This window comes from Squalius cephalus, assembly GCF_949319135.1.
Source record: "Squalius cephalus genome assembly, chromosome: 7".
Classification (NCBI taxonomy): domain Eukaryota; kingdom Metazoa; phylum Chordata; class Actinopteri; order Cypriniformes; family Leuciscidae; genus Squalius; species Squalius cephalus.
Window position 1 is genome coordinate 21,720,699 of NC_137128.1, and position 19,139 is coordinate 21,739,837.

The window sequence follows — 19,139 nt, forward strand, 5'->3', positions numbered from 1 at the left end:
TTTTGTTTACAGCTGTGCTATTGCTCAACTAATTCAACCTCCACTCTCTACTTTTACTGATGGAATGTAAAATCAGTGAATATTGGCCACCAGGCCGCGCATATAAGCGTGAAACCTCCAACACTATATTGGCCAGTGTCTCAGTTTCATTGTCCAATCCCTGTACCTCGATGATGCAATGTAGCTTGTTGCCACTGGACCGCGCTAAAGTCACGCGTATGAGACATTCAAAACATTATCTTCACGGACAGCTTCATTTATCCCGAACACAATACACTGGCCAAATAAGCTCGCGTTCAAGCTCTGCCTGTAATGTGTCACATAAATGTGCAAGTAACTGCAGTCTTTATTAGCAGAACTGGGCTATAGTGTACGTGAATGCAGCATCACAAAGTTAGTACTAAATGGTTTTTTTTCTCTTTCTAAATTAAATTTCAGTCCAATTATAACATTGAAATATCGCTCTGCAGACAGCTTGTGCGGTCCCAGACCGGATAAATCTACCTTTATTGGTTTTATTTTGTACATCTTTACCCTGCCTTTGATGCCTTTGATGCTGGACTGGCTCACTACAGTGACAGTGTGTTGAGCGTTGCGCGCGCTCCGCACGTTTGATGACGCTCCGCTGTAAACATCACTGACGCGTTAGTCGCGTGAGGGAATCTATTAAACTTGGATTTTGGCGAGCGACACTGTATTCTTCAAACCAACCTGCGCCTGCAAACCCAGCAACATACGTCCACGCTGCGATGGCAAGAAAATCCCAAGTCCCGTCTGCGTATTATGGTAAGTTGCTGTTGAAAGCGTAGCCTACTTGATGTACTGTAGCCTACATGTATTCTTCCTTGTGTGGTGTCAGTTTTTGTCCGCATGGACAACTTGTAACATTAATCTTCAATGGAAGGTTTGCTGCAGGAGTGTTCATTCCTAGCTGCAATATATGGGAATTAAAGTTTAAAATGTATATTTGCATCCAGACGTGAAAAAAAAAAAAATTGCCCTTGGGAATTACTGCATGGTTTATTAATGTTAGCAACAACTGCACAAACTGTGATAGGCCTAAGTGAGAGATTAATCAGAAGTATGATTCATTTTTTGAACGTACCTATATGTATTAGTATGGTTTGTTTACCCTGCTGAAATAGAGGAGGCAGCAACTTTGTGTTGCCAAGGGCATCATGTGCTGTGTTGGCTTTCAGCAAATCATTGAGGAACAGTGGAGACCACAGCCTATCACCTTGCTCCTCCTGAGATATTGAAATTAAAAGCACAGGTCACAAATGGAAGTGTGATAAGACTAACTTCTGTTGTTGTAAATGGTTTTTCCATTCGTAATAAAAACAGGATGATTTATACTGTAGGAATTTACAGAAAATTAGGATACGGCTTTGTGCTATTGTGTTGTTGTTGGTTTGCAGAAGCAAGTGTACCTGCATTTCTAAATGGTCAAGCATCTGATTACTAACATGCAGATTTATGCATTCATGCTTACTGTCATATGTTTGAAATATGCACAATGGATATTAAAATCATTGCTCTGGCTTAAAAGTCCAACAGAATTCAATTTCTTATAGTAAAAATGAAGAGATGCCTGAGGCACCGTTTGTGCGTGGTTCCCCAAATTGTGACATTTTCAGAACCCTCTTGGCTTTCCCCAGTTGTTGTTTTTGTTTTGTTTTGTTTTGTTTTCTTCAGCCAAACACCTTAGACATAAAAAATATATATTTGATGTACCCCCTAAGATTTTAAGTTAATATTTAATTTAATGACACACTTGCATGTTCACAATTTGATGTTGGTTAAAGGTCACATGAAGTGTGCAAGTAAATAAATAAAATATTTAATGTAAGTAGGTGTTTATATTTTGTATTCAAATAGAATGATGATAATAATAATAATTATTATTATAAACATTCTTCTATTCTGTATGTATGTATGTGTGTGTGTGTATGTATGTATGTGTATATCACACAGACACACACACATATATAAGTATATATATACTGTGTATATATATATATATATATATATATATATATATATATATATATATAAATTATATAAACACAAACCTTTTGGCCGGAAGCTAGTTAATTTACTTTAAAAGTTTTAAATATGAATATTTTTCTTACACAAACTCATCACTTTGCTTCAGAAGGCCTTTATTAACCCACAGGAGCCGTATGGAGTTAATTTATGACGGATGGATGCACTTTTTTGAGCTTCAATCTGTTGGTTGCAATCCAATACCATTATAAAGCTTGGAAGGGCCAGGACATTTTTTTAATATAACTCCGATTGTATTTGTCTGAAAGAAGAAAGTTATATACACCTAGGATGACTTGAGGGTGAGTAAATCATGGGCTAATTTTCATTTTAAAGTGAACTACTCCTTTAAATTCTCCATTTTCAAACTTCAATATCCTCAAGCTTTTAAAAAAAATGTAATCCTTGAGTTTTTATTTTGGTGGAATACGTCTGAAATGCTGATTTTGGAAATCTAGTAAGTAAACCTAGCGCACGTTACATTCCAAAATGCATATTAAACTTTCAGCACATGCGAGTAGGCGGGGCAGGCTTAACATAATGACGACAGAGTTGCGACGGGTGGTTCCCTGCTACTTGAAAACAAAGAATGGCTGCTGCTGGAGAACAGTCTTTCGAATCGGCTTTGGCCGCAACTCTGGAGGACTTGGAGTTAAGCTTTTCTTTGAGAAAAGAGCAAAGAACGGCACTTAAGTCATTTTTAAAAAAGGAAGATGTGTTCGGAGTTTTGCCGACTGGATACGGCAAAAGTTTAATATACCAACTAGCCGCCTTCGTTGCTCTAATTGGTTGTAGCGCTGTCCTATTGCGTGCAGAGGGATTTTGAGAGACAACCGTTTATCCCGCCCCTCGGATTGAGCCGTGCCAATGGTGACTTGCCAGACCTAACATCTTGATGTAGGTCTGACTTGCCAGGCTGGGGCTGTACCCTTAAATGGACAGTTTGTACCTTATCTAGTAATAATATTTACGCTTAAGGTACTACTATGAACCTTGTGTTGAGTATGCAATATGATATTTAAAGTATACCCTGACAAGACGGTTCTTCAGAGGGTTTTGCCAGCATGCAAGCTGAGGAACCAAAATGGTGCCTTGGATATCTTTCCATTTTTACAGTGTAGCAAGTTTGTTTCTAATTTTACATACAAATCTAGTACAGTATGAATATAGTGTCACTGTGTGAGATGATTATATTGGAGAAAAGATGCCAGCATTTAAATCCAGAGACTTGGCAACCCCTCCAAAACTGTTGGTGTACTATTGTACAGGGATTGAATTCAGATGGTACTTTGCTACTGAATGATTATTTTATTGTACCATGGTGTTTGCATGGCACTCCAAGGTACTTTAAAGAATGCTATGATATCACCAAAACATATGCTATTACCATTGCACTTTTGTTGCTTTTTGTGAAAGCTGTAAGATATGCAGTATAACTTAACTTTGTAACATTTAGGGAGTAACACAGAGCTCCAAAATGTGTGCAAGATTTTGGTAGGCAAGTTTAATACACTCCTCAATGCACATCTTACAGCAACATGACAATTCAAAGATTCAGGGCTTGTTTTTGTTCGTTTTAATCGTGTTTTATGTGGCTGCACATCTGTGACCGTGGTTATTTTGCTCAGTGGAATCATTTGTAATGCTGTACTGATGCTGGGAATATAACCTACACATTCTCATTCGTATTTCTATTAACCATGGTAAAGCTCTCTTATTGTAGTTTAGCCTCGCTTGCTCCTAAATCACTTCAGTTTGACGCCACATGAGTATGTGTCACTGCGGGAGATGTAATTAAATTTGTGCTTGATCCAGAAACCAGACAGATTAGACATCTAATCTGTGCACACTCGCGTACATGGCTTTGATAGATCCATGTAAATGTGAAACAGATTTATTTGAATGCACAAAACATTTGGAATGATGTCATTCAGAATTAAAGTTAAAGTCTCTCAGATGTGAGTTATGACATTATTCAGGATATTTTGTAGTATATTTTTCATAGCCGTTGTGAATTCTAAAATGGCATACGGGAACTTGTTGACCCTTATATACCGTAATATTTATAAGGAATAAATATGCAGGTTGGGAGCAAAACCCTAAGAAAAGGTCACTTGGTTTCCTAACCTGCTGCATTTGCATGCAAAAATGTTTTGTTATATTTATTTATTCCAGGCTGACCACAGAAAAGCTTTCGGTTTCTCATTTGAATAACAATCCGTGCTCAAATGAAAGTTAAACCCGTTTCCCATGGGTTCTTGACTCAGTTTTAAAGAACCTTTAAGCCAAAAAGGTTCTATATTAAGAGAAATGTCTTAAATGATTGCATAACACTGTTTAATGGGATATTACTTTTTTTTCCTAATGATAAAGTATGTTTACGAGCTGTTTAATTCATGAATTCAATTGAAATTCAAAATGAATTAAATTCATTAATTGAAACTAAATCAATAAAATGATCCCATGATGGGAACCCCTAAAAGGTTTGATGAAGTGGCAGACAGAACCCTTTAAGGTTCTGTAAAGAACTTTTTCTTTTAAGGGTATGTTCACACAACAAAGATGTACTAAAAAAACGGAAACGTTTTTCCTTTGCGTTTTTCGCGTGCAGATGACAACATAGTCAAAACGATCCCTGTTCACACTGATTTGTGTAAACTATTAAAAACTCTGTATTCTGCTGTCAGGCCAGTAGTTGGCGACATCGCTTTGTAAAGAAACGCTATTCACCTAAAGCCTGAACACGCAGTAATATGCATCACCGACATCACCGTTTTCACAAATTTGCGTTTTTGTAGTTTACACCAGGGCAATTACGGTATCGTTATCAAACTTTCACTTTGAAACCCGCTTTAATTTTTTTTTTTTTCAGGCCCCCAAAACGCCGTTGTCGTGTAAATGAAAGGCCAAAACTAGGACTGTCAAACGATTAATCGCGATTAATCGCATCCAAAATAAAAGTTTGTGTTTACATAATATATGTGTGTGTATGGAGTATAATTATTTTCTATATATAAATACACACACATGCATATATATTTAAGAAAAATGTGTTATTTATATATAAAATATTTATATATAATATAAATTATATATAATATAAATATATATACACAGTATATACATGCAAATATTTCTTAAATATATACATGCATGTGTGTGTATTTATATATAGAAAATAATTATACACCGTACACACACATATATTATGTAAAAAACTTTTATTTTGGATGCGATTAATCGCGATTAATCGTTTGACAGCCCTAGCCAAAACGCATAAAAAGTTTTCTGTTTTTAGTTGAAACCGGTGTCGTGTAAACGGAGTGTCACATATCGGTTATAAAAAAAGTATTAAAAGACTGGATATTCAGATCTAAATAGGTGAGTAGGTATGACACAAATAGCGAGTAACTAAACCTCATAGATAAAGCTGTTTGAGAAGACCATGAGATTTCTTCTTACTTTTCTGCAGGATTAGATTTATTTGATCACAAACAGCAGCAGTGCAGATAGGAGCTTGAAAATTAAACTCATCCGTTAATGCTACTAAATAAACAGATGTGATGTGACTCTGAGGGCCTCGAATTCTGTTAATTCTGTTTGCTGGGAATTGTGACAGGTGCGCTGATAAATGATGTGCAACTCATCTGCAGAAAGATCATTGTCAAAGTGACTGCTGGGAATCTCAGGAAATGCTCTCGTCATTAGCTTCACTACAGTATGCAGTGTTAAAGCCTTTAAGCTAAGGAGAAACAAGAAGTGTCTATTTTTAGTTGGACTGCAGTAAAGTCAATGAATAATTCAGCAGGGCAAATTTGGGACCAGAGGATAAAATTTTTATGATGTGCCATCACTAAGTGATGTGATGTCCACACCTCTGTGAAAAGCCATAGCCAAGGCTGAGAAATCTTAAATGGGAGTCAATTACTTCTTCATGGTCAGGAGTTAGAGAAACCGATGTTTGAAATGTAAGCCTCTTTTTTTTTTCTTTTTTTTTTTTTGAGGATTGGTTCTCTTCATGAAATGAAATGGAATTAATTGAATGTCTGTTCCCGTTAGCAATGTTTTGGTCTCTTTTGTAACTATAGTCTTTTGAATGTGAATGTGAGTCGAGTTCACTGCATTAGGATGATATACGTAGAAGAATATAACTTCAAAGAGAAATACATTACTGTTCAAAAGTTTGGGGTTGGAAATGGGTTTAATGTTTTTGAAAGAAAGTCTCTTATTATCACCAAGGCTGCATTTATTTATTTTTAATCAAAAATACAGTAATATTGTGAAAATTATTACAGTTTAAAATAGCTGTTTTCTATTTGAATATATTTTAAAATGTAATTTATTCCTGTGATCAAAGCTGAATTTTCAGCATCATTACTCCAGGCTTCAGTGTCACATGATCCTTCAGAAATCATCCTAATATACAGATTTGATGCTCAAAAAACATTTCTAAAAATTATCAATATTGAAAACATTTTTTGAAAACTGTGATATTTTCCGGATTCTTTGTTGAATATCAAGTTCAAAAGAATAAAATATTTTGTAACATTAAAAATGTCCTTATTGTCACTTTTGATCCATTTAATGCATCCTTGCTGAATAAAGCCCAAACTTTTGAACGGTAGTGCACATCATAGGGTCTTCTCTTCATCACAAAATAAAATGGCACCAAATATGTCACTGTTATTAATATACTGATATACAAATGCCATTTTGATTTATTGCCTTTTACCTTTTTTTATTGTCAGTCAAGGAAGATTCAAACCCTCAATCTCTTGTGAGCCACATTTGATCATAATGCTTGAAGTCCTAGAATTGCCCCTGTTGAGTAACAAGGGTTGAAAATATCGTTGGTAGTGTTGTATTGTTTAGTAGCACTATGTCTCTTGTGATATGTCATTGCTGAGGTCAACCTGTATTTTGATTGTTTTAAAATCAAAACAACACCTTAATACTATCCTCTTCAAGCAAGTATGAAAACATAATCGTTCTTTGGCTGTTACAATCACTAACCATCACTGGGCTTCTGTTACTGAAGATAAACGAGAGGAAAGCAAACGAATGTTACTTCTTCTTTGTCAGCCAGGTCTTATCTTGCGGTAGCCAAAGCCAGACAGTCGCATTCCTGGGCTGTCAGAAGGAGATAATCCAGCCTGTCAGCTTCCTCGCCACTGTGGTACAGTGCTTTTCTAAACTGGGCCATTCTTCCCAGCTGCTGGAAATCTATATGAAAGTTACAAGACTCATCAGTAATCACGCCAGCGGCCCCGTGCCGTTCTCCCGCGGCTCTCGTCCTGCTCGCCACTGTTGGGGATTTACTTATGCAGCTACTTTCTCCTATTTTTACATTTAGATACATTTACCTTTGTTGTCACCTAACATTCAAAGTTAATATTTAAATAAACAATTTGACAACACCTTTAAATATAATCTTTAGCATAAATGAATGTCCATGTTCATACTGTGCATTATAACTTTGTTATGCCTAAATTCACTTGCAGCATTTTGTTTTAGTTTTTAGTGCTCAATTTGTCATTTATTTAGGCAAAATAGCATCAAATATATTGATTATCGACCATAACATGAAATTAATTATCAGTAACAGCTAAAATTGATATCGGTCCTTTTTCTCTTTGTAAAGCAAATTTGTTGTATGGAAGTGAAATCCAAATATTGCGTTCCTTTATACATTTTGCAAGAGTTTCTGTATGCTTTCTAAAATAGTTACTCTAAAAACTACCAATAAATGTATATTTAGGCAGAAACAAGAAAAATAAGAAGCTCATATGCAATGTGCAATGATTTTTCATGTTCACACAGTAGGTTGAAACATTCGCTCTTGGTTCATAGGGTGCATGTACTGCACATTTACCATCCCTCCAGTCCTTGACTTGACAGTGAATCATGTCATCTGAGCATAAAGCCTCTGTATTTGCATCTTCTGCAGGATGAATATTTCAGACATCTTTCATTGTTAATACATATCATTCCTCTTTTATAGAGGGCAGACAAGAGCTCTGTTTGAGAGAGTGGGTGAGTGAATAAGCTTCTGCCCTTGAACTGCTACCATATTATCAGGTCCTCGAGGGTGGCCTTCAGTGTTTGCTTGCACTTCATTGATTTAGCAAGAGCGGTCCCACATATCACAGCCTCATCACAAAAGGGGGAGGGGGGTATCAAGGTTAAAAAATGACTTTGATTAAAATCCACCCTTTGTTGTTAGCATTACAAACTTTAAATGCGAAGGCTAAATATTCACAACTCATTTTACTCACATAATATGACATATTTCTGAGTGAAATGCAATATTCAGTGAGGAAAAATACAATCATTACAGTAGTTGTGTCATACAGTAATGGTAAGTTTGTTTAAACTCTTTGAGTCACCAAAAAGTTTGGTTCATAATTATTCACTGATTCGTTGAGTCTGCATGTTAAATCCTTCCCAGTTCATATTGTTTGTTTGCGAACTAGAAGTCTCATTCAGATGCCGATACAGTGAAAAGAGTGTATTCAGTAAATCCAGCAGCCAGTGAAATGCCGATCAGCCCTGCACTAGAAATTCTATTTACTCTTGCTGTTGTCAATCTTGAAAGCAGAAGCCAAGCAGAGTCAAGTGATCGAGAATAATTTGTTCACACACTAATTACTGTTAGTACACTGACGAATCGTGTGCAAGAGGCCCAGCAAGTGTTACACTGTCAAAGAAGAAAACTAATTACAGTAAAAATGTGTTCATTGGTTAACAGTAAATTACTGTACAATATATGCAATTTTACTTTAAAATACTGTCAAATTACAGTGAAAAACAGTAAAAGGACATCACATATGCTTATATTTTATTTAAATATGTTTGTTTTTTCTTATTTTTGTCATCTGTAATGTACTTAAGGGTGATTTGTGTTATATTGTCTGTAATTTAGTTAATGTTTATTGCATTATTTAAGTGTCATGTGAGTTGGTGTTATTTTGTATGACCCTATGCGTTGTCTATAGTATTTGCAGGGTTTTATGGACACTTTAGTTAAGATTAACTCATAAAAAATATTATGGTGGTATCAGTAAAAAAGCTTATTTTTTAAGGTAAAAAAGCAGATTTTGGTGGTTCAAGTAAATTTGACATATTAACATTATTTCACTTAATGATATGGTTATAAGCTGTAAAATGTACAGGCACCAATATGCCATTGCCATTATATTTGTCATTATATTTTTCATGTTTTTTTCTCCATAAAGTTAATATTTTTACAGTAGAGTTTTACAGTCACCATGATTATTTATTATAAATGTTTTATCCATGCACATAATTTTTATTTTCATATGCCCTCATAATCTTTAATCAAAATAACTTCCATAATTGCTCTTGCAGCATCTCTTCTCTGTTTTATGATTTTAAGTTTGATTTCATGTTGACTTTATAACAAGCACTAAAACAATTTGGTTTCATTTCAAAGCTGGAAAGTCACTTAGATGGTCACTAGACCTGAAGTAAAGGTTACATTATCATTGTGGTAAGAAAACACCATGCAGTATGGCTTGCTGTATAATTAAGTATCATTATAAATGTTTGCTACCATCCTCCTCCTTTCTTCATCTTCGTAGCTCTTCTGGAGCAGCAGCTGGTTTAGCGTAAACTTCACACATAATTCAGTAGGAGTCTTAGCAGTCTAACTAGGGCGATAGCTCACTGGCTGTAGTTAACTTTTAAGGCGTCAGCACCTGACTCAGTTATGGGGCCTGGCATGGGAGATAAACTCTAGAGATCATGAATATGTAAGGTCTCATGTTTTAGAGTCACTCACACAAGGAAGCCATGCTTATAAAAAAGAAATGGGGTCTGAGTGTAAGGCAGAGTCTGTGCTGGAGTGTGATGCTGTGTGTGTTTGGGCAGCATTTTGCCTTTCAGTGTCAGTCGGTGTGTTGCCGTTTGAGTGTAAGTGAATTCATTTTTGATGAGCAGTATCTTGATTTCACTCAGTACACATAATCTGACTATAAAAATTGAAAGGACTTGTTTGAATAAGGTGTTAATAATCCATTGCTTACCATTATTTAGGGCACCATTAAATAGGACACTGTTTGAGGGGACAGCCATTTGTAGTGATGTCCGAAACCATAGTGGACGTTATCGAGTTCACTCATTCAATCCCGCAATGCACCGCAATAACGAGTGTACAACCATAGACAGTAAAAGAAATGGACACAGCGACCCCATTGGATTCAACGGAGACAAAGTGAAGCCAATTAGAAAATCTTACTTCCTGGGGGTCCAGCGTACTGCGCAGACTCAAACTGAGCTCGACGACGTAGATGTGACGTGAGCAAACCGTCTGTCTTCTAGTAGCTGTGCCAAGATCAATCTGAATCATTCCCTTCCGAAACTCGCAGAGACGGAGAGCGTGAGTAGGAGCTGTCCATGATCTTGGAGCAGGAGAAACTTTTTGTAGGTGTTCTGATTAATTACTTTGTCATTTTGCCTCGACGTCCTCCCGATTGCCCGCGAGCTTCTCCTCCTGTCCATACGGTAATTCTCTACTGTGCGACAGAGAGTCGCGTGGCTGTGACGCAATCGTTAGCCTACTTTTACAAAAACTGCTTCTACAGGGCCATAACGTAAGATACAAGGTAATGGAGCATTTTATACATTGTCGTGTTTCTTTAGAAATAAATAATGGACAAATGGAGTCTTTAAACGCCTCAGATGTGAAGTTATTCGCTGTCAAAGTGACGCCAAAATGAATGGGAGTCAATGGGATGCTAACTGCAGGTGGGGTTCCGTTAGCCAATGGCGGCGTCCGGGGGTACTTCAAAATAATACAAATCCCTGCACCCTTGTGTACAACCGATGTCAATGGCTAGAGAATACCCATAATGCATTGTGGCGGTCACGCTGAATAAATTCCCACGTCTCGCTAGAAAATGGCGCCCTCTGGTGAATCATCCATCTATTTTCCAAACCACTGGTCCAGTGTGACTACAGCGTAATATAATACAGGTATAAATTCCTTTCTAATTGATTATTAAATATTTTAATTAAGGTTTATACATGCTAGTTTCCTTGACAGAGTTTAAGATAAATCTTTTCATTACTACTGGAGTTGCTAGTTTGCTAAGTTTGAAATGATTATTAAACAGCAAGCACAAACTATGCAAAAGCGGCAGCCCTTCCGGCACACTCAGTGTCCGAATTCACTCACTCGTTTTCATTCACTCCTTCAAGTGGACTATATTAGTGGAGTAATGTAGGGAATAGTGAATAAGTGTATAGTGGGCAATTTTGAACACAGCATTAGTAGCCTAATCCTGAAGATATTGATTAGCTTGTTCAGGTGTTTGATTAGGGTTGGAGCTAAACTCTGCAGGACAGCGGCACTCCAGGGCCAACGTTGCCCAACCCTGCAGTAGAGCATTTGTGCGGTCAGGCACTGATGTTGGACGAGAAGGCCTGGCTCGCAATCTTCATTCCAGTTCATCCCAAAAGTTTGAGGTCAGGGCTCTGTGCAGGCCAGTCAAGTTCTTCCACACCAACCTCATCCAACCATGTCTTTATAGATCTTGCTTTGTGCACTGAGGCAAAGTCATGCTGGAATAGAAAAGGGCCTTCCCCAAACTGTTACCACAAAGTTGGAAGCATAGTATTGTCCAAAATGTCTTGGTATGCTGAAATATTAAGATTTTTCTTAACTGGAAATAAGGGGTCTAGCCCAACCCTGAAAAACAGCCCCATACCATTATCCCTCCTCCACCAAACTTTACAGTTGGCACAATGGAGTCAGCCGGATAACGTTCTCCTGGCATTCGCCAAACCCAGACTCGTCTTTTTGTCACCCCACAGAGAACACATCTCCACTGCGCCAGAGTCCAACCGACGCTTTGTGCTGTACTTGGTGATGTGCGGCCTGCATGCAGCTGATCGGCCATGGAAACCCATTCCATGAAGCTCCCGCCACACACTTTTTGTGCTGATATTAATGCCAGTGGAAGTTTGGAACTCTTCAACTATGGAATCAGCAGAGGTTGGCTACTTTTACACACCATGCGCCTCAGCACTCAGTGACCTCGTTCTGTGACTTTACGTGGTCCTCCGCTTCATGGCTGAGTTGATGCTGTTCCTGAACACTGTACCAACGTCACCTTGAAATAAAGTGTAATCGAATAAAGTTTGTTCATAACTTTGAGAGAACCTTGCCAGAACGTTAGCCAAATGTAATATGATAGTGATGCAGTGAAATTCCGGCAACCGAAAATATTCCGAAAAAACAGCAAAAGACACAAAAATCATTGACCGAAACAGTGGCGTTTAAAGGGTTAGTTTACCCTTGTATTCTGTCATTAATTACTCACCCTCATGGCGTTCCAAACCCGTAAGACATTCGTTCATCTTCGGAACACAAATGAAGATAAAATGTAGTAGAAGGAAATCCAAGGCACTCTTCTTTAGAAAATTCTAAAAAGCCTTTATTGGACTGGCTATTTCATAATAGAAAATTTAAAAGACATTGGGGAAAAAACAACCATTGGGGACATTGGGGGGTTGTTTTTTCCCCAATGTCTTTTAAATTTTCTATTATGAAATAGCCAGTCCAATAAAGGCTTTTTATAATTTTCTAAAGAAGAGTGCCTTGGATTTCCTTCTACTACATTTTACTGAATTCCCGACCCCAAAGAGCACCTTCAAAAAACCTTTTTTTGAACTCCTTGAGCACCCTGGACATTTTTTCTCTTTACAAATGAAGATAATTTTGATGAAATCTGAGAGACAGCTCCAGCTCCATAGACAGCTACATCATTGCAACTTTCAAGGCCCAGAAAGGTAGTAAAGACATCGTTAAAATAGTCCATGTTTCTACAGTGGTTCAAATGTAATGTTATAAAGCGACGAGAATAATATTTGTGCGCAAAAAAAACAAACAAAAATAACGACTTTATTAAAAAATTTCTTCTCTTCTGTGTCAGACCTCCTACACTATTCGCCTAGTAAACACAGTGCAGCGCTTCTGGGTTCTACGTCAGGGTTCTACGTTGGCTCATTATTGGCCAACGCTGATCACATAGGCACCACGACCAGGGCTCCAGACTCCGACCAAATGGTCGCATTTTGCGACCAAAATTTGAGAGTGTGCGACTGAATTTTACATCCAGTCGCACATGTGCGACCAGTAAATTTCATCTCGTATAGTGTGTCATAGTGGGCGACAACCAACGTCGCGTCTGCGATGCTTTACGGCATCATGACAAAAAGACTAGCATGTTTAATTTTTTAACGGTCCTCCATGACGGGTTCCATCAAGAGTGAATGAGTGTGAGTGAGCGAGCGAGAGTGAGTGAGAGAGTGTGTGCGCGAGTGAGTGAGTGAGAGTGTGTGCGTGCGCAAGCGAGAGTGAGTGAGTGAGTGAGTGAGAGCGTGGTGAGTATGTGTGTGTGTGTGTGTGAGCTCGCGATGACTGATCGTAAAGCAACGTGTAGTCTGACATGTTTCTTGTCCACGACATGACAAGATTTTTAGGAGTCAAAATCGTGTAATCTGACACAGTGACTATCGTAACATACAAAAAAATTGTGTAATCTGAACCAGGCATAACTATAACTATGGTATACTATGGTTATAAAAGTAGCGTACATCTTTTTCCAGCACTTCAAAACTATATCATATTTAAATGTTATTTTTAATGTGTTGACCAAAACATTTTTGTTCATCCTTTAAAGATTGTCTCTATTTATAAAACTGAAAGTTTCAAGAAGTAGGAAAACTCACACTTATTTAAAATTACCATAAAATTAAATCACCATTGTAAACATAGCTGCTGAGGGCGCTTATTGGCTATTTTCACTCCCTAATATCTATTTTGTCACTCATTTTGCTTTTGAATTAATATTAAGACATTATGAATGATAATAATTAAAGTTAACTTTATCTATACACCTCAAATTAAGCTCAGTGCTTTGTCATCCCACAGTGCTACCAAACACTTTCAGTAGAACTTAGTGCCGCTGCCCTCAGATGTTAGTCTGGAGCCCTGTGATCTTAAAATAAAACTGCTCCATAATTTCTGTACGTTAAGTCTATTTATTATCAAAGCATTTGTCTGTAATAGTTATTTAGGGGGAAAATGTGACGGTGTGCGTGTGCCCCTAAATTTTCTGCTTGCGCTCCTAAAATTTTAAGTCAGGGGTTACAGCGCTCCTAATAAAAAAAGTTAGTCTGGAGCCCTGACGACACATGCAACAACAATGGTGAGCCGGCGTTCTCACGTAGAACCCGGAAGCGCTGCACTGTGTTTTCAATGTGAATAGCGTAGGAGATCTGACACAGAAGAGTTGAATAAAGTTTTTTTTTTTTTTGCACACAAAAAGTATTCTTGTCGCTACATAACATTACATTATATGGACTATTTTAACGATGTCTTTACTACCTTTCTGGGCCTTGAAATTTGCAATGACATTGCTGTCTATGGAGGGATCAGAAAGCTTACAAAGAGTAATTAATGACAGAATTTAAATTTTTGGGTGAAATAACCCTTTAATTAGCATTTCTCCATTGATGCATTTATTTAGTCTTTTTCACGTACACGTGGATAAGCTACAACGGGCAAACCCTAACACCCTGAACAGCATAAAGTGTTTAATTATCAAACCTTTATTTTCGGGCTAAATGAAAATGTCAATTTAGGTTTCAGTAAAAAAAATATTTTCAGTGCATCCCTACCATCTGATACATCAGTGTATGCTGCTGCTGCTACAGTGCATTTTCATAAGGGCTGAGCCTCATGTGAAGTGTGCAGCCCGGGTGAGTGTGTGTTTGAGTTAGTGTAGCGTGGGGTGCAGCGTTGCTGACTCAGAACGTTCCCGTTAGCTCCTCCGTCTTGAAGAAGCAATCTTGTCCCTAGTCTGCTCTGCTGTGTGCTGTCAGCGGTGCACTACACTAAAGCACTACCTTTCTGGGCATCCTGCTTTGAAGCTGGCAATGGGGAAATTACTTCTGTCCGAAATTGCACCGATTACAGTCCTTCTCCCAAATGAATTCTCAGAAACTCCTTCTCAGGAAAGTTTCAGAGAAAATCCTTGAAAGAAAAAACACACAAAATAACAGAAAGATGAGTAAAAGTGTTATGGTTGCGTAAGATGCTTCATTGCACAACAGTGGCTTAAAATACTACATATGTAGCTTGAAATACTTCCTGAACAAACCACAGTGGAAGAAGAGGAATAAAATATTTATCAGAGAGAACATGATGCAGTTGATGTTTCTTCATTAGTTCACTTCAAGCACAATTAACTGTCATTTGTGCAAGTTATTCTGGGAGAAACGGCAGTCTTCATGTGAAGGAGGAGGTCAACACATTTCTAGCTTATCATGCCAAGCAAAATCAGTCTTTAAATAAAGCTAGCTACTTTTCTGAATACAATATTTTTATCTTTCAAAGGCTTAATTTACACCCAATGTCAAAATCAGTTTCTGGTCCGATCACAGTCAGCTAGAAGACATGTATTTCTGGTAATAATATGTCCCTCAGATGTGTTTTAAGATGAGGGTCATTATATACTGTATATCATACATCATGCATCCTGTATTTACACTACTGCATATGGATAAAGAAAATAACAAATGTGCTTCATTAATTTGTTATTTGAGGACTTCTATTAACTGGAGTGCTTCACATGATCTCTCCATATTTTCCAGATCAGATGGTCATTCTACATAGATACAGTCAGTCATGTTATACACTGGGGGCGTGGCTTAGTGTGTGAAAAGAAATACCTGTTACCATAGTTACCGAAGAGGACAATGGGGAGATGTTCGACAATCTATTTTAACGACAGTAAACATGCTGAAAAGCTTTTGGAGAGTTTTTTGCTCTTCAAATAAAGCCAGAAACCTAGTACTGAGTTTTTATCACCTGCCAAACCAGGGGGAGAAAAAAAGCTAAAAGAAAACTGCTGTGACTGCAGTCGGCAAATGGGTTATATGCTGGATGTGTAGTTTAAAGTGGTTGGGCAATATCAGACTGGATTCTAGACTGTATTGATCATCACAACTTCACTTTTTCTCTACAGAACTTGTAGTGGCATGTTTTCGGCAAAAATCAAATATGAGGAACAAATGGCTGTGTTCGAATATTTATACTTCTATTTCTATTTCTATTCTATTTATACTATAATAGGTGAAAAACAGTATGTGAAAATGTCAAATTAAAAGTATTTAGAGTGAATTCAGGTTGATTGGGATGCTTTTTCCATTATAAAACAGTAGGCCAAAAGTACATTGAAAACAGCATGAATGATTTCTGAAGGATCATGTGACACTGAAGTAATCATGCTGAAAATGCTGTCACTAATAGGAATATTTATGGCTTTTAAAGGGTTAGTTCACGCAAAAATGAAAATTACTCACCCTCATGTCGTTCAAACCCATAAGACTTTCGTTCATCTTCAGAACACAAATGTCCCTCCATTGACAGCTATGCAACTACCACTTTCAAGGCCCAGAAAGGTAGTAAAGACATAAAAGTAATCCATGTGAGTATGTGAGTACTTTTTTTGCGAAAAAAACAAACATAATTTACCTCTTAATATTCATTTGCAACGCACGTTCACGTGGGCATGTTGTGTTGACGCGAGAGCAGACTTTGTTGACAAATGTCTTACGGGTTTGGAACGACATGAGGGTGAGTAATTAATGACAGAATTTTCAGTTTTGGGTGAACTATCCCTTTAAATTTTCACAATTCTTTTTGGCTTTATTTGAAGTTTTTTTTGTTTTATTTTCCTCACAGGAATAAATGACTAACATAACCTTTCTGTTTAACTGGCAAAGTTCAAAACCCTTGTTTTAGTGCAGTGGTTTATTTATAGGTGAGTAGGTGTGACTTTAAAGTTTGCCCTGCATAATGTCATATTTTACCAGCATCATGCAAAACTGATCTGCATCATGTTCGGTATCTCATGTCTGTTCTCACCCAGATGGCTCTTTGCCATTGTTTTTACGGTCAATTTGAAACAACACACAAGCTGTGCTGTATAGCAATCCTCCAGGTGCATTTAAACACTGCAGTGCATGTAGACGCTGACTGCAGCAGGACGAACCCCTGCAGTGATCCTTCCTCATGCATTCTGTACTTCCCATCCAGGGGAAATTTGTTGGAGGTGACACGCAATTTCCTCTCACTTACGCATCCTCCTGACTGCATTAGTTCGAGCCTAAAACCATTTCAGCTTCAGGCAGGACACGGTAAAATCACAATTCCCTTTGATAGGTTGGTTAGTCAATGGCTAAAAAGCTTTCTAGAGGAGAACGAGAGGAGATGACGACTTTGGACGCTGTGTGAGTGAAGTCGCACCCATGAGGTTACCGTATTGGTGTCATCTGACCTTTGTGTCAATATTGCGGAAGCAGCATTTTTTCACTGAGCTGATATATGTCAGTTCTGTCTGTGTTTGTTGGGAGAAATGGGACTCTGATTCACTTATGTAGAGAAAAGACTACTGTTGCTTCAGTCCACACTGAAAAATAAGAAGAAATAGCAAGTAACGTTGAATTTAAATGTGAAATTATGAAAGACTGAAATGGTATTTTCTTGTAAAACATACTCCAATAGTCTTTGTTTTAATTTTTATTTACTTTTTACATTTAAGCTTGCCTTTTTTCTAATGCAAGTCCATTAGTCTTTTTTGGTTTTAAACTCAATTTTACAGAAATTGTCCAACATATGATTAAATATAACTGCCAGTTGACTTTTAGAAATATTTAAGTTCATATTGCGTATAACATCAGTAAGAGCGATTACATTTACTGTTAATTGGTAAATTAATGCTTACTTGGCTACCCTCCTTAAACTTAGCATAATTTTATTTATTTTGATTGTTTTTTATTGATTCTTGTAAGAAGCATTTGCTTTGATTCAGATTTACAGCCTACAATTTTTGTGTAGTTTTGCTTAATTTAACTAGTGGTTTAAAGAAAAATGCTGAATTTTCAGCATCATTACCCCAGTCGTCAAATGATTCTTCAGAAATCATTCTGATATGATGATTTTCTGCTCAAGAAACATTTCTTATTATAATCAATGTTGAAAACAGTTGGCATAAGACCATTATGCTGTACAGTCTGAATAACATTGCTTGTACGCCAATTTTATATTTATTATTAAATATGACAAGCAACGATCATAAAGCCCAAAGTATATTTCGGCCGTCCACGTTCAGATGTTGGCCGCATGCTCGCCGGATACTATAGCAGATGAAAGAGGGAAATATGGTCCAATGTCATAACTGTGATGTACTAACACATAGTGGAGTGTTGGAGGCGTCACATATGGTCATGCACACGCTGATGAGATGACAGCAGGAGCTGCCAAATGACTCGTAGGCAGTTGGCACACGCTGACCCCCTGCCTCTCAATGAAACAATCTGAATAGAGCCTGATTTGAATTTCAGATTCCCTCATCTAGAGATGTTACGTAACATCACTTATAGGTGCGAGGCGAGTCAGAAATACTGCACTGTCAGGGAAAGTCAACTCCGAAAGGTTATTTACTGAACCCTGTGTACTCTAGCAGTACGCTTACGTTTGAAAGGTGCTGATTTCCTGAACTTAATTCAATGAACAATTATGATCTGTTTAATGTACTTATCTCTAGTGGTTCAATTAAAAACCAGGTGTTTAATGCGTCTAGTGTACTGCATGTGTGTGGGCATAAAAGAGTTTATTATTAAATGTTTAAAATTGTTTTGTGAATTAAATTCACCTCAAGAGCTTTGCATACTAATATATATGTAAAACAATCCATGCCGGTGCAAATTGCTTTTGTGAATTTCAGTGAACCCCTGTGGCCTCTGCACTCGGGAAAGTGTGCGTCTTCGAATATGAGTCAGTGGTCAAACTCATTTAAGATATTTCCCCTCAGAATAATTGTTCGCTATTTTCCCATTGCTTCCCCCGACCTGCCTTTCCTGACTGCCTTTGAGTATTACGCAACAGTCTGCCTCCAACTTTCCGCCCTCCTGTGAATAATATGAATATATTACCGATTCTTCGGGATCTATGCTGGATTGTGTCTGCCTCCTCTTGCTTTTGAAAGCATTTCTGCTTTTTG

General features: G+C 37.5%; 1 protein-coding gene across 1 annotated transcript in view; it reads left to right on the forward strand.

The window, feature by feature from the left end:
• Nucleotides 1–268: 268 nt before the first annotated feature.
• Nucleotides 269–19,139, forward strand: part of slc44a5a (solute carrier family 44 member 5a) — an 83,895-nt gene continuing 65,024 nt past the window's right edge. Inside the window, exon 1 of the mRNA XM_079875603.1 lies at nucleotides 269–786. Within this exon, the coding sequence (XP_079731729.1) occupies nucleotides 750–786 (37 nt within the window). The 5' untranslated portion in view covers nucleotides 269–749. The remainder of the gene's footprint in view (nucleotides 787–19,139) is intronic.